Genomic DNA, 17,032 nt, shown 5'->3' on the forward strand with positions numbered 1-17,032 from the left:
CATCACATTTACACCTGGGTCATTTATTCTCCGGGTACTGTGCAAGGGTCATTGGTGTTATTCTTATTATGGAGCCATTACTAATTGCTTCCAAAGGGATGTAAACAGTGACCACTAATGAGCACAGCCACTCAGCTGCTTCACGTGTTCCTTACTAATTCACACGCAGATGCAGAGAATTCAAAATAGTGATGAAAATAGTTTGACTTTTATAAAACTAAATTTAACAACACTACTAAAATAAATTGAAGTTAAATGAACTTAAATAAATGTAAATTAAATTAAGACCTGATAGCATTATCACAACATTAAGGGATTGTGTATCATATATAGTCAAAGGGACTTGATTTGGTGGTTATATATAAAATACTGTATGTACAACAGCAACCATTAGCATTTAAGATTGTGGTTACCAGATTTTCAAAAAACACATAAATAAGGAGCTGCATTGTTACACGGTACACAATAACAATCTGAGCCATTTATTGTGCAAAAACAAGCACATTTAAAAATCTATGTGGATACCTTCAAGACAATAGAACTGGATCCTTTCAAAAAAGATGAAGGGGAAAAGCACGTTCACCAGAACACAGCATTTCCTAAGGTGGGGTTTTCTCTGTTTTTAGTCTAAGGGTTTAAAAAAAAAGATAAAGTTTCCAGTTTTTAACCAACTACAATTTCAGCTGCTATTTTTATTTGTCCAATTAGGACATGAATATTGATTAATTACAGATTCCTCCCCTCTGTGTGATGTATTTGGAATGTTCCACTTTGTGACAACCTGTCGGAGCTTCTTCCACATGGAGACCAAAGCAGGAAGAGGCCGAGGAGGAGGGAACAAACATGTGGTAACAGCTGCCTAAATGATCCACACATTTCCTAGATGTTCTGTTGACGCTCTGTTCACACCTGCTGTTAACATCGGACCTGGTGTTCAGATTACACCTGCTATTGCTGCTCATGTGACGTCACTGCTCCGCATATAAACACATGATCGCCGCCATGTACGCGTGTGTTGCCAATGCAAAAAACGGACTTAATATCAAATATGTCATTGTGAAGATGTCAAAAATGTCTTCATACTGTCAAAAATGGCCTAGTACAGTATGTCAATAAAACCTGTCCAAATATAAACTGTCAAAAATGGTCTGGTCAGTAGGGGGCAGGTCAAGTGAAAAATAAAAATTGACTGTTCAGGAGGAGTGGTTTAGTAGAATTTCAAAATAAAAGTGTCCACATTGATATGTATTCTACTCGTATTTCTTCACTAGTTTACTGTCGTGACCACATTTTAACATGTTGTTTGTCTCATCATGTCGCTTGACTGACGACCTACAAACACAACAGCTGCAGTTAAAGGGACAGTTCAGGTGTTTTGAAGCATGATCGTGAGCGGTGTTGACACATGCTGCAACAAAGTCCTTTTCTTGCAGCATGTTATTATTTTCCCAACCCTTTTACTTAAAATGCACGTGTATGTGTTTTCAACAACACGTGCTTGACATAACATTGTGAAAAATTGTCAAGCATGTAACTCTTGAAAATGTCTGGTTTACCTATTTAAAGTATCAACAGATGTTCCAGAAATTACAGTTAAAAAAGATAGTATTTCTGTGTTGCTTTATGTTGCAGTCTCTGGGCCAGGTCGTCATTGTAAAGTAGAACTGGTTGTCAATTGACATAACTTGTTATATATTGTTGTTTTTTTGATAATTGTAGTTTTATTTTCCTCCAAAATTAAATAATATATGTTCTATATACTGTACCTATGTTATGTTTTCAAATCCTGGATTTCAGATAACACTGATAAACAGAACTCCCAATACTTTTTTAGGTAATGTGGCAACTGCCTCTTTCAGATGGTACTTTTCATTAAGCTATCGGTAAAATATCACAATTCTAGTGAAGAAAACTAATTTAAACTCATCAAATCACAATATATATTTTGTCCACCCCCTAATAGTTTCCCCTCTTTAAAAAGACCCATACACTGAGGCCTGAGGGTGAAACATGAAAGTAACTCATCTTACTGTGACTGTGTGTCAGTGTCATATGTCATGCTGTGAATCCAGAGAGAAACCTGTGTGACTTTTTGTGTCACCGATGTTTGGAACAGTAAATATGTCAGGACTTGGACATTGCAGGTGATCAAAGAGCGAAAAATATAGTTTTGTTCCTTTATTTTCTCCAAAAAACAATACAATATGATCAAACATATACTCAGTTGTCTCTGTGATAGTTAAACAAAGTCACAAAATTGGTTTAAAATGCATTATTTTAATATATTATTTTTTATTTCTCCTTTATTGCAGGTGGACAAACACTACACAAAACTGAATCAGTTTCTGCCTCTCTTATAGAAAAATTTTTTTTTTTGATATTATAGCATTAAAAATTAAGCTGTATTAGATGTAAAAACAGACCCATGTCTAAGAATAAATAGTCCTTAATGACTAATAATAATAAATATGGAAACGTAACTGCAATAAACAATAACATTATATATATATGTATTGTATATGTATATATATATAGATACAGATGTATTGCAGTAAAAACATTTAAAGTTAAAAATACATACATATATGTATATATGTATGTATATGTATTTTTATATATATATGTATATGTGTGTATTTTTAACTTTAAATGTTTTTACTGCAATACATCTGTGTTCACACCAAACAAAATTAGTATAATCAACTTAAGCAATACCACATCAATTACGAGTGGTTATATTACATTTTTCATATTTAAATGATGATGATTTAGGACAAATTACATAAAGAAACCAAATGCTCATTTCTATTAGAATCTAAAATAAAGAAACAAATAGGATTCCGTATAATGCACCCAAAGAGCTTATCTGACAGCTTCAGTCACTGTCTTTGTAAACTGCTTAGACAGCGTCTTATATGTAATAAACATTTTCAGCATATGAACCCTCACCATTTGAGTCCCGAATCCATACAGCACTGGGTTAGTGATTGGAACGAGAATAACAAAGTATAAAGACAAGAAGATCTGCGCCTCGGTCGCGACATGACTCATGTCAAATCTTGTTTGAGCGATTTCGAAGAGGGATGCAATGGTAAAGTTTGCCAACGACAGTAAATGTGGGACACAAGTTTTAAGAGCATTGTGCTGAGACTCTCTGGACAATTTTCGACATACTCTTGAGATTTGAACATAAGAAAAAACGACCATCGCTAACTGAGGCACAATCAGAAGCAGAATAAACACAAGTCCAACAGTACTTATGTACGAAACAGGGGAACATGCATTTTTTACCAGTTCCATGTTCACACAGTACAATTTTGGCAGTTTCTTTCCACAGAATCTCAACTGTACTGTAATTGAGTACAAACATCCAAACACAATCAGTGAGTAAATAACTGCTAATGCACCAAGTTTGCCTGCCTTTGAATTAGACATGATGCTGTGGTAATGTAATGGTTTACAGATGGCAACATATCTGTCATATCCCATGGCAGCTAAGACACTAAACTCAGTAGAACAATAAGTGTGTAGGAAAAACACCTGTGCCATACACCACTTCACGCTTAACTCGTGTGTCTTGGATAAGAGCAAAGCCAGAATGGAGGGATACAACGCAGTGGCGCCGTATATCTCGCTGATGGATAAAATACACGAGAGAATATTCATAGGCTGATGCAACTCTTTGTGCCGGTGTGTGACCACCATGAGAAGAACATTCAGGACAAGAATAACAAGATAAATCAGCAGGAATAAAGCAAACATCCAATACTTGTAGTTTTCCATGACGGCATATGCAGTCATTGTGAAAGTCAGTGCTGTCGTGTTGTCCATCTTTCAGTTGACGGAAGATATGCAAAAGTAATCTGGTCACCAAAAACACTTTTATAGCAGAACATGAAACTGTAACAACACCAAACGTAATGGTTGGTCTCAGTTCCTGACAAGGAATAAATCATCAACCAAGCTGCAGAAACACACTGGTGAACACAGTTACCTGTGTGATCATCCTCCTGTCCGTGGACTGGAGTGGGCTGTTGCAGCGTGAGTGGCCTTTAACGTGACCGAGCTCAAGGTGGGAGGGTGATGTCACTCATCCCAAAGGTCAGTTTCTTTCTGTAAGAGTAGTAAACAGTATTTGGCAGGGGGAAGGCATGGTGACTTCGATACCTGCTTTGTACACATATAAATGTGTACAAACGTTTTAGTTTATGAATTATGAAGCCGTATTTTCTTATTCTATTCTATTCTATTTCTTAGTCTATTTGGGGGCAGTCATGAACAACAAATCGCCATAATCCAGTAGAAATAAAAAGGTAGTTGGTATTAAAAAAGTTCTGATCAATCATGATACGTAGCTACTAATATGATGTAATGCTGATTAAACAGAATGATTATTGCACAGGGATGCTTGTGTTGGTCACAATAATAGCCCACTCTAAAATGTGCACCCCACACGTTTTGAACAGTCATCTCAAACTGAGATACTGACTGCAAGGATTTCCATTTCACGGCTGCTTCCTGTAAAATGAAGGTTCATTTCAATAACATAAGTTTCCTTCAACGTGACAATTTGGCTGCTTGGCCACATGGGTTCACGACCCGGTCAGAACAAGGGCCTTTCTGCATGGACATTGCATGTTCTCCCTGCGTGTGCACGGGTTTTCTCCAGGTTCTCACACAATCCAAAAGCATGCAGATTTGGGGATTAGGCAAATTGGACAAATTAGACTGTAGGTGTGAGAGTCAATGGTTGTCTGTCTTTATGTGGCCCTGTGATGGACTGGCGACGATGAGTGAACTGCCCCACCATCATGACAGTGGATTTTTTTTGTTGTGAGGTTAACACATGTTCTTGTTGCATACAGGATGGCAGTCATCCATGTTGTCCTTTATTTTAAGATGACCTGGTTGGCACTTGATAGGCCTGAGCTCATAGGCCGGAGTGTCTTTGAAATCACATCGTTCTATGTGTAATTCTGTGTTCAATTAATCAATGATGCCTGAAATACACGCTGATTACTCATTAATTCAGTCATGAGAAGTAAAACACATTTTTTTATTACAATTAATCTAGATTAACACATTTCAAAAATAGTTTCAACACTTTGTGGTTACCAACTTTTTTAGCACACAACAATTTTATTTTACTCAATTCCTCTAGAAAGCAATTAGACCACTGTCCACCTGTCACTGGTGAGACCTCTGTGGACATCACCTGGAGAGAGAAAACACTAACAATGTCCCTTTGGAGAATACTGATGTCATTGTGTCTGATGTAATGTGACCTTTCAGCAAACGCAATTCACAGCAACAATGTTTTCCTCACACTTTTGTGTCTAGTCGTGTGCAGTTCATCAAACGGTTTGACAGCCACGTTTTCAGTCAAACACACAGGTGATGTTTTATTTCATCCCAGATAGTTCCTCTTTTATGAGTTGAATAACTTATGTCAAGCATTATTTCTGACAGCACACGTGAGAGGTGGAAACACGACAAACACATGACGGTTCCCGTTCATTTTCCAGGAGAAGAAATAAATCATTTGAGAGCACACGTGTGGCTGATGGGAAATCAGGGGTTGGTTGTGCAGCTGCAGAAGGTCAGAATAAATGAAGTGAGCCTTGTAAAAGGCCAAAGAAGCTTGTCAAAGGTATAAATCCCACCTGGGACCAACATTTATTGTAAATAAATATAACATGTAAACTAGAATTGCTTACACATGCGACAAAGTCCCATTTCGGTTACTGATTGACCCACAGCGCTGCACACCTGATTCAAATAAATGTGCTTGCTGACGAGCTGACCATTGGAATCAGGTGTGTTGGAGCAGGAAAACATCAAAAACCTGCAGGGCTGTGGTTCCCCAGGACCAGGATTGAGAAACACTACATGTCAGTAGCTACTGGTCATTGTCTTCTCATCCATTAACTATTTCTTCTGTTGCTCCCAGTGGAGTCTGATATCCTGATTTATGATGTTGGCGAAAGGCTACAGTCTTGAAGTTAAAGGAGTCATGAGGATACAACTTGGGATACTTTAAATAAGGTCATTTATGTAGATTTTTTTTGTTTATTGTTTTGGCATTGTATAGTTGAACTTTTGATTTTTTTACTTTACTAAAAATTTGTATTACATATCTAATTTTGTTTCAACCACTGTTTTTTATTAATTGAAGTATTTACCCAATTGCAGATTTCTATTGTAATATCATATTTTTTTCTTTATCTTTTTGGAAAAAAATATGAGAAATATTTTCCCATCTTGAGGGTTTGTTTAAGGATGTCTAGTTGGAGAATTTTGTTAAAGATATTGATTATGGCCATTTATAATCCATAGTGTATCATGTTGTTGCTGTTGTGTTTTTGTTTGTATATTGATATGCTTGTGTTTTCAGTAGGCCTCTTATGTGTGTGTATATATGTTTATATATACATATACATATATATATATATATATATATATATATGTATATATGTATGTATATTCAAGCCAGATAATTACAAAATATGCGAAACATGATACAATCAATGTAAAAAAAAAATCAAACTCTGTTAGTAACACAATTACTCAATAAATCGATTTATTAAATTAACTAATTTAACTATTTTGATAATTGATTCATCTGTTTGATTGTTTTTCCAATATTTAAATTCAGCTTCTTAAATGTGAATATTTTCTGGTTTATCTGCTCCATAAATCAAAGAAATCATTAGAACTGAATCATTTTAGTTTATGGACCAAATGTTAATTGAGAAAATAACTGACAAAAGGTGAAAATAATCGTTAGTTGCAGCCCACATAATAAACGGATGTAGCACACTTACTTACTTTTCTATCACAGAACTAAACACTAAATCAGCTGCAGCACAGGATGCAGTGATGTGATGTAATTGTGAGTAAGAAGTTAGCCCGTTTTGGCGATGAATCAGTACTGAAAATGTAGGAAAATGCTGGCCTCTGTGTTCATGGCCCAGAGTTTAGAAAGCAGTGAGGCGTAAGCATATGCATGTGCTTTAAATCAGCTGAAATGAGCACTTTGGTGGGAATGTTTGCCTCATGACAACAGTCACTGCACAGGCCGAGCACAGTGATGTTGTCTCCTTGAATGTGATTAAGGAAAGCATGTTTTCTCAGGGATGCCTGTAATTCTATAATGTAAAACCTAGTGACCAGTGTGCTGCTTCTTATTACATTCGCTCCTCCCCTCTGACCAATATACTGAGTCCTGGGCCCAATCCTCATTTTAGAGCAACGATGTCTTCTTATCGTGTGGCAGTACTGGCGCTTTTTTTTGTCTTCCTGCTCGGTAAGTCATGATGTTTTGCTGAATTCTGTTTGGGAGCTTGTTTATATTTAATCAGCCAAAGGTTATCACCTCGAACATAGATAAGCTTTCCCAATTTGTCATTACAGTCGCAGAGAATGAAGCTGCATCTTTTCCATGGTCTTGTCCCAGTCTGAGTGGAGTATGTCGAAAGGTTTGTCTCCCAACAGAACTCTTCTTCGGACCTCTGGGCTGCGGCAAAGGCTTCTTGTAAGTTCAGACGCCCCAAATGCTTCAAACGACTACATTTTGGATTTCATTTCTTATGGCATTTATTTATACCTTTTTTTTAATGTTCCCCTAGGTGCTGTGTGTCTCATTTTCTATAACCTAGCAATAGGAATATATGTCCTGAAGAATATCCTTCACCATGCTACGAGACTTTTAACTCTGTGGACTTTGAAATGCTAAATTAAGTGAAATAAAATATGCTATAAAAAAATACTTGATTTGTTGCTTTTTTTGTGTTTTGTCATGTTACTTCGGATTAATCAGGATATTATTAATTACATGAAATACTGTGGTCAGAATCTCTGGGTTCTCCAGTTTCATGTCCAAAAACATCCAATATGGGGATTAGGTAAATTGCACACTCTGAATTGACCATAGGTGTGAGTGTGAGAGTGGGAGTGGGCAGTTGTTCCCCCTTCAACCCTCATGTGGAGGATAAAGCAGTAGAAGATGGATGGATGTTAGTCAGAAGCAGACTACCAGTTTATCAATATCCAGGGATGTTACAGTCATCACTGGAAGGTCAGGAGCAATTGGTTGTCGATTTTTGAAGATGACTCACTTCTCATCCCAGCGTTTGAAACGGTGACAATCGCATAACATTTGCATGTGCATTTGTTTTATTTAGTTAAAAGGGAGAGTGTATATTAATTAACATTTCTGTAAATGCACTCTGCATCTGTAGAGTGCCGGAGAGATGTTCCCAGTCAACTTAAAAGTAAAATACAATGTAAAAATGCAATGTCAATACATAATTACAACAATAAAGACACACAAATTAACATTCAAACAGTCACTGAACAACACACAACTGACATAACAACACTAAGACAACATGACAGATTAAAGGACAAGATAACAGAAGTCAAGCACCAAACATGGCTTCTCAACAAACCCATAACACCCACTCACAAGTTGTTAAACAGCAACATGATATTTTGAGAGAGAGAAAATTGAGTTATTAAAAGGGTGAGGTAAATTAAATGTACAGCGTGTAAAATTCAGCAACAATTATTGGTGGAGTTGCACAAATAAATGCAATGTCAGTTGTTTATTTTGTCCATTGTGGGCTATTGTAAAAACATAGTGGTCCAAAATGGAAGTGACCCAGCTGAATATAAAAGGCTCATACTGGGGTAATAAAAAACAACAATCCACACAATCAATTTTGACATTTATAAATTAAGGGTTATTATTTTATTTTTAATGTCTGCTAAATGAATTTTACACATTAAACCTCAGCAGCTTGTATTGACAACCAAGTAAAATTTCCTGAACCATTTTAGAAAAATTAACACTAATCTGCATCCTCTTATCTAACATTATTGGCTGATACTGACTTTTGTTGGTCTGTTATTCTCAAATTAATCTCATAGTTCACACACACACACACACACACCATACTCCATTTTTTTCTCTCTTCAGAATTGAAAATCCATCAATATTATATTTTCAATCCCAGTAAATAATATCATAAAAATGTATATTTACTGTGGGCACTAGCTGTGGTGCTATAATCTGAGCGCAGATGAAGTATTTCTTATGTTATCTTTTAAATTACATCCTGCTAAGGGATTGTAAATAAATTATTGATCAGTAAGGATCCTACCTACTGTGCCTTTAATCACATAGGATAGCGTATTACGTCATACAAAATATTTATCAAAAATAACATAACTACTGAAACTCGTGGAGCGTTAGTGGTGTTAGTGGAGTTATGTTGCCCTCTGGTGGTGGTTTGTATTCAAAGACAACCATGGCGACCACGATATACATTTGGCGACACTAAATTTGTGGATTTTTACTAAAGATTTTTGTATCATCTAATGTATTTTTAATAGGTCATTTTTTTCTAAAATTTGTCCCGCAAGTCCCATTTAAGTACATGGTACATCATTGCTGTTTTTCTAACTGGTCAATGGGGGCGCTGTGAGCGTGGGTGCTGCCGAGTTAGCCTACCATCACATGACACGAAGAAGAAGTACCACGGAAGCAAGAAGCAAAAACAAACCGCAGCATCAGACATAGCTAACAGCAAAGAGCTAACGCAAGTTGGAGAATCCAGACGAAGTGTGTCACTTTACGGTGACCAAACATATTTTTGTTTCACGAAAGGAGATAATGAACACAGACAACAAGCAAAACCAAGACCAATCTATGGGGGGCAATTTTCAGTAATCGTTGTCCAATATCTGCTAACGCTAATCCTCCCTGTTGTGTTGTTTTCCTGTGGATCGAAAACTCCGCGGAGAAAGTGAGTAACCAAACAACCTATAATCGATTTTGATATGTAAGAAGGCAAAAGGGGGACGACAGGAAAAAAACATACATTACAAGCTTCAAGAGCGTCGGGGGACGAAGATATGTACTTATGACGACACCAAAACACGTCGACAAATTTGCCATTTGAATGTGTTGTATTTTCACGTTTTATTACCGTGAACTGTGAGTGTAGTTAACATTGGTAGCAACGTTACACATGAAGCACAACAAAATCACACTATTTCTTCTGGCAGATAACAACAAAGGGTTCAGAAAGTTGCGGGCCTCACCCAGGAACGAGGGCACCAGTTCCCATATTTGGCACACAACAGTGTACTATAAAGCCATTTATAACTGTCCACATCACTTCTTTGTTTTATCATGACATTCAGAATGTGAGAAGGAAACCTAAAAATATACGAGCCATTACAAAGGTCGTGGTCAAAAGCAGCCAAACTTTTGCCACATTCTTTTTCGCCTGTCCAGGACTTTCGTAACTCCTGAAATCCACCATTTTCTGAGTGAATATAAAGCCAAGGTGTTAAGGATTAGGACTTCAAGTAACAATTATTTCCATACTGGATCATTAGTTTGTTGACTATTTAGTCGACTTATTGCTTGCTTAATGGATCGGATATAATTATTTCTTTGTTATGTGAAGCAAGGGAACAAGGATGGACCAGTTGAAATAATAGCATTGGTACTTGTGTGCCAATCTGATTTGTATTGCAATTCTACAAATATTGTGATTTGTTAGTGGTGATAATTGCAATTGTCCAACCATCCCCTGGCACAATAGAATAGAATCATACTTGGCTCACTAATTACAGATGACAAAACAATTGATTACACTGAAAACAAGACAGAAAACTGCTATAAAAAACATCCACCGCTTTATCATTTTAATGTAACAGTACATTTTAAAATAAGAGTAAATAGTATAAAATAGAGCAGTTCAAGTGAATGTAGAATATAGGAAGTGAAAGAAGAATTCTTGTGAGTGGGACTTTTTGATCTTCCCTAGGATTTTAATCTCGGCCGACAGCTCACATCCACTGCTCAGTTTGAGCTACTGTGTCCCCTTGGCCAAAAGTGTTTTTTTTTTTTTAAATCCCTTGTCCCAATACAGACTCCAAAAAAGCAAAAGGTTTTATCAAGATCTGTTACAATCTGTTTTTTGAACTTACATTTAGCCCGCTTCATATCAGATTCAATGATCATCTTTTAACCACTAGTTTTGATTTGTAAAGTTATATCTCCTGAAACCTTTTTTTCACAGTTTGTGCGACTGTAAGCATCTCAGGATGGTGCACAGCAATGTGTGGTGTGTGGTAACTCGACTGAATGTCCTTAAACTGGTACTCTTCAGCGCACTGGTACTCTCGCCCACACATGCCTATATCTATGCAGTAAGTAATCAATGAGATTTTACTCTGGATTGTGGTAACTGTTACGTGTAACTAGGACTCATTGTATTCCCGTGGAGATTCTTACACTATGTGTGTATTGTTTTGGCAGCATTATGGCAACGTGACCTCCATGTTGTTTGAAGACCTACCGGCCTTGTTTGGAAGTCCACTGCCTAATGACGGCCTAAGGGTAAGAACAGACTATAGGGAGAAAGTTTGCATCCAAAAAAAAATCATAATTGCCATAAACCAGTAGTTGTCTTTCATGATAATGTGTTTTTTTTCTTTGTGTTAAAGGGAGTTCTGGTTGTGTCACGTCCACTTAATGGCTGCTCCGCAATAGACCCTCCTCCTCCGCTGCCACCATTGTTTGATCCCAACACCACCAAGTCCATCGTTCTCATCAGGCGCCTCGACTGCAATTTTGATATAAAGGTCAGTAATGCCTGACTGACACAAAAATATGTTTTTGAAATATCCTATACCGTCTCATGCGTTTTTTATTTTTTATTTATTTCAGGTTTTGCATGCACAGCAAGCTGGATATGCCGCTGCAGTCATTCATAACATGAACTCCGACCTTCTACTCAATATGAACTACAGTAATGGTAATTCTCCTTGATAAAATGTCTGTCGTCATCTTATACTTGAATGACTAAAATTTCAACTGTGTTTTTCTTTTCTTTTCTTTATTTTCCAGTAACTATTGCAGAGGAGATTGAGATCCCTTCAGTCTTCACCAGTTACGATGCATCTCAAATTCTCACAAATTTCATCATTCCAGAACCAGGGTAAGTAAAAACCTTTAAATAACATGTATTTAGGAACAGTCATCTTGACCAGAACAGTTTTAGTATTAACCATTTTCAGTGCTCGCGTTTACATGGCAAACTTGCTATTTCTCCTTTGTCTGCAGAGCCTATGTGATCCTCAAACCTGAATTTTCTTTTCCACTGTCATACTATCTCATTCCCTTCACTGGAGTAGTTGGCATGATCATTATTGTGATGTGTGTTCTCATGGTAAGTATATATGTTGCAGAGTGTTTATTGTGCACATCACATACTCTTTTATTTATCTCTTGGGATTCTGGGTTAACTCAAAATCCTAATTTCTTTATGGCCTTTGAGTTTGCAGTAGTGAAAAAAGTACACCACCTAGTGTAAACCTTTTAGCGTGCTAATCATCCAGACATTTGTCCTGTCTTGATGCTGAGTGACAGCGATTCGTCCAGATGAATCCTAATACTAGTAGTCACTGTAATTCCTGCAATTTGCAGTGCCTCACACTCATGGCAGACAGATTTCTGGGATTATACTTTGGATATGTGCATCGTTTTATGAATTAAAGAATATTTTCTTTCTTAATTACATTCTGACCTGTTGAGTCATTATGAGGGCTGATGGCCACAACACAAAAACAGATCCCTCCACACATGTTAAATGTGTAATTCCCATGCATAGTGTAGCAACTGACCTTGTTTTTTTTGTTCTGTGTAGATTGTACGATGTGTGCGGTACAGGAAGAGGCTGAGGAAAAACCGATTGTCCAGGGAACAACTGAAGCGGATCCCAACTCACAAGTTCAGGAAAGGTAAATACCTTTAGTGTAATATCTAATTTTTCAACAACGTTGATCACCAGTAGAGATTTTACCATCAAACAAGTTAATTGTGTGAAATCATAATTTGTTTGTTAACCGAATAATATCTTCAGAATGTATGATGTCACACTTTTCTCCTCCTTTTCAGGTGATGACTACGATCTCTGTGCCATATGTTTGGATGAGTATGAAGAAGGAGACAAGCTGCGAGTTTTACCTTGTTCCCACGGTAAATAATATAGTCATAGATATAGTTTGTTATCATATTATTACAGGCATTTAATTTGGGGGAAGGGTGGGTAATGCAGCCATCACACCTATACAAATGAAACGGTGAGAACATGGACATAAGGCAAATATTGATTTTCACGCAATGCATATACACACTGTTGCCTGTGAAGTGTCTGTCGTGCAGGTTGTGGATGTCTAAGAATAACCCTTAATAACACTCTTAAGTGCAAGTGAGTATTGACAGAGGTCTTCCCTCAGGCTTAATGCACTTATTTATCTGAAAGTCATGTTACCAAGTAACTTTCTTGGCTTTAATTTGGTTCCCAATCAAGATACACAAGTAAGAGTTACTTAACATTGTAAATATGGACATTGTCGTGGAGTAGAAAATAATAGAATTGTTAAAAATGCAATTAATCTTAGTTAACTGTTGAACTTCTGTGATTAATTGCTGTTTAAAAAACAGCATCATTTGAGAGCTCTAATACAAAATGACACCAGTGAACAACATGTATGGGACAGGCCACTTGTTAGCCAGGTAGCACAACATTGAGAGAGAATTACTTTATTAAATAGTAGATTTAAGAAGAAAAACACTTTGTGGTCCAAAGTTGAACCATTGTAAATGAATGTCATTTACAATGGTAGCCATTCCCTTGTCAGTCACCCGGCAAGTTTGAAGACAGTCAAGTGACCTGTTAGACAGATATGTGATTAACAGACAGACAGACGTTCTTTGCAGATATACGCCAAAATATCAGCATGGTATCAGGGCGTGCCGTGTACAGAGAGAAATGATCAACTGGAGTGAAGTTATTTTGCTTGAAATATTCATGTAAATCCTTGGGTTTGGGGTTTTATTCACTGGTTTTGTAAATGTTCTTTCTTTCCAGCGTATCACTCCAAGTGTGTAGACCCGTGGCTCACAAAGACCAAAAAGACGTGTCCTGTGTGCAAACAGCGCGTCACTCGGAACAACCCAGAGCACTCAGAGTCTGAGTCGGAGGAGGAAAGTGGGGGACGTGGGGAGGAGGAGCGCACTGAGGGCGAAGCAGACTCGGAGCGCACACCTCTGCTTCGACCCTCCAACCCGGGTTCCCCCTCAGGAAGCCCGGGCGCGTATTCAGCAACCACCGCCACCACCACTACTACTGCCCAGTGCCTGGTCTCACCCGTACGCTGTGACTCTCCCATGCTGGGTTACGAAGGCTACTACTCCCCTCAGGAGGACACAGACTCAGAGAATGATGACACCGAAGATGACACTGCTCAGCTCATTGGTAGGAATATAGTGGATGTCTGATTGCTGGAACCCGCATTCAGGCTACTTCATTTGACCTAAAAGAGTCTTTCAGACATGAAGTGTACTGTTACCACCCTGTAATTTAAAAAGTTAAGATTAGCTAGACACTGTCTTGCAACATGTGTTCATCATAAGAGAATCATTCACCTACTAGCTAGAGGAAGTATAACTGAAAGTGTCAACATATATAGAGCATCTGTATTGACCAGTTTTACCCAAATCAAACACAGAACATGAACCCACTTCACACGCACAGACTCCACTACTGTTTGCCTGTAGACCTTTTTTTATTTTTCTTAAATGTCGATGAATTCCATGCTCATACTAGTGGGTTTTCCAGGTTATGACAGTTTTCAGACTCTTGTCGTAATCGTAATTCTTGAAAAGAAACAAAAACATCTGACAAGGATGTGCAAGTGTGGGGAAAAAAGCATTTTGTCTTTATTTGTTTTTATTTTTTTATCCCTTCAGCGGCTTTCTTTTTACATTTAAAAGTTTTATAAGTCACTTTTCTCATAGTCCATATATCTTACAATAGAATAAGAGATAGATGTTATGCATTTTCAGCTTCTTCCACATTGTTGTTGTCAATCCTGCATGGGCAATTTAAGGAGAATAATTGAGCTTTATGCAGTTTGTGGAGTTGAATAAACTCCGTTTTATAGCAACAACTGAAAGATCTGTGGATATTCTAAATCAATAATATTGTGATAATTAATGGAGCATTATTACTGTTTTAGCTTTTTTTGGTTAAAGTGCAGATTTCTGAATCCTTACTGAATATATTTACATTTTTATACATAATAGAATAATAACACATTAAAACGTGGGACCCTGGGGAAAAAAAAGCATTGCCTTATGTTGGCCTTGATGTACATATGTATGTAAATTAGACGGGAATTGAAGGGACAGAGTTCACACTCCTATGTTTTACTGTTGTGTGGCTGTATTAAGTACAGCTGCTTAGAAAGCTTTGGTTTTGTCCTCAGTCTGAAAATGTGCTTAACATGACTAACAAGAGAAAACCTTTGTTTCCTCATTTCTGTGTAACTGTGCAAACTCTTTAACACAGATAGTTGACGTAAGTAGTTTGACTTGCACCTGCACACAAGTCAAGCTCAGCAGCTGTCGAACAAGAAACTGTTTTTATCTCCACATTGTAAAATAATAATCCACGTTTGGTTCAATCTACTGTTGATTTTGAATTGGAACCAACGATTGTGTTCGTAATCAATTAATCTGTCGATTTTTTTCTCGATTAATTGAGTAATGTTTGGTCGATAAAATGTCAGAAAATGTTGAAAAATGTTGATTGTTTTTTTCCTTATCTTCAAATGTTTTGTCCACAAACCAAATTATTCCACTTTAATGATTTCTGTTGGAGCAAAGAAACCAGAAAATATTCATATTCAATAAGCTGAAAAATCAGAAAGCATATCCAATTATCAAAAAAACACTTTAATGGATTATCACATTTAGTGGTTATTAATTTAGTAATCAATTAATAATTCATTTTTGTTGCAGTACATTTGGAGCGGATCAAATTAGAAACTTAAAAAGTTGATTCTACTTCACAGTAGCATCAAGATTTCGTGTGTGATTTGATAAATTCACATGTGGAATTATTTTTAATTTTTGATAACCTCACAAGATGTGTACATTTTCTAAGTAAGTAAATATTTCTTACACTTTTTATTTGCTGGGATCATGTAAACAGATGTTTCCTCTGTATTCATGTTCAGAGAAAATTTGAAATGGCAATTACTGTAATCATTAAGTGAGTCACATAAGAAATGTTTCAGGAGTTATTTTATCAAAAAAATAACATGCCAATATGATTATTCACAGACAGGCCGCATATAAAATCTCATTCTGTTGTAAGAAATTGTAAAACTCTAAAAAAATCATTGTAACATTTTACTGCTGATTTATTAAAAATCCATTAACTCCGTATTATTGAGATTTAATTCGGACTTGTCTGCAAAAATCAGTTGTTTTTTTAAATGGAGCTGCTGTTTTCTGTTCATTTCTGCTCTTTTTTTTATACTTTATGTCTCACTTTTAGAGACGTTTCATTGAAGAAAAAGGAAAAATCTAAATTATCCTTAGCTTATTTTTTTATTTTTTTTAGAATGTGCCTAATTTATCACACAGTGTCGAGCATAATTCTGATGTAGAGCGAGCATTTTAGAAGTCATGGGTTGTCTGAACATGGGAGAAAAAGCTCTGTGTGAAGGTCATGGAAATGCGACTGTGGTGCCATTTTTTGTTTCGACGAGGAAAATGATTTACACTGATCCTCCAAAGGCACATTGACACCCATAATTCTTTGTAATAAAGCTGATTTGTTTTGCTTATGCTCTGTCATTTGTTTGCATGTAAACCTAACCACAATATTGGATTATATGATCACAATTACAGAAAAAAGTATGAAGGAATCTTGCAGATCTTATGCTCTGACATTTAAACAGGAAGTTTAAATGATGACATAAAACTTTAATTTAACTAAGCTCCAATTAAAACATGTTGTCTGTGTTGTTTCATTACATACGCTTGGTGCTTTCAGAGAATCAAAAAGTATAAAACCAAAATATTTGATATTACAACAATTTCAGGTTAAATATCTTCACTGTTAAATGCATTTTAACTTTTTTTTATACATATTATACT

At 36.6% G+C, this 17,032-nt stretch overlaps 1 protein-coding gene and 1 long non-coding RNA gene across 2 annotated transcripts; both read left to right on the plus strand.

Moving 5' to 3' along the window:
• The first annotated feature begins 5,889 nt into the window (after positions 1 to 5,889).
• Positions 5,890 to 7,768, plus strand: LOC122780035. Its single transcript, XR_006361646.1, has 3 exons — positions 5,890 to 6,045; positions 7,414 to 7,534; positions 7,629 to 7,768. It is a non-coding gene; the product is annotated as an uncharacterized LOC122780035 (long non-coding RNA).
• A 1,768-nt stretch (positions 7,769 to 9,536) lies between these two features.
• On the plus strand, positions 9,537 to 16,719 carry rnf167 (ring finger protein 167). Its single transcript, XM_044042815.1, has 10 exons — positions 9,537 to 9,809; positions 11,097 to 11,226; positions 11,336 to 11,416; positions 11,524 to 11,661; positions 11,747 to 11,834; positions 11,927 to 12,017; positions 12,143 to 12,248; positions 12,726 to 12,819; positions 12,977 to 13,057; positions 13,953 to 16,719. Exons 2-10 carry the CDS (start codon positions 11,122 to 11,124, stop codon positions 14,360 to 14,362), a joined length of 1,194 nt encoding a protein of 397 aa, XP_043898750.1. The 5' UTR covers positions 9,537 to 9,809; positions 11,097 to 11,121; the 3' UTR covers positions 14,363 to 16,719.
• Positions 16,720 to 17,032: the final 313 nt, after the last annotated feature.

This window comes from Solea senegalensis, linkage group LG13 (assembly GCF_019176455.1).
Source record: "Solea senegalensis isolate Sse05_10M linkage group LG13, IFAPA_SoseM_1, whole genome shotgun sequence".
In the NCBI taxonomy this organism is placed as follows: Eukaryota; Metazoa; Chordata; class Actinopteri; order Pleuronectiformes; family Soleidae; genus Solea; species Solea senegalensis.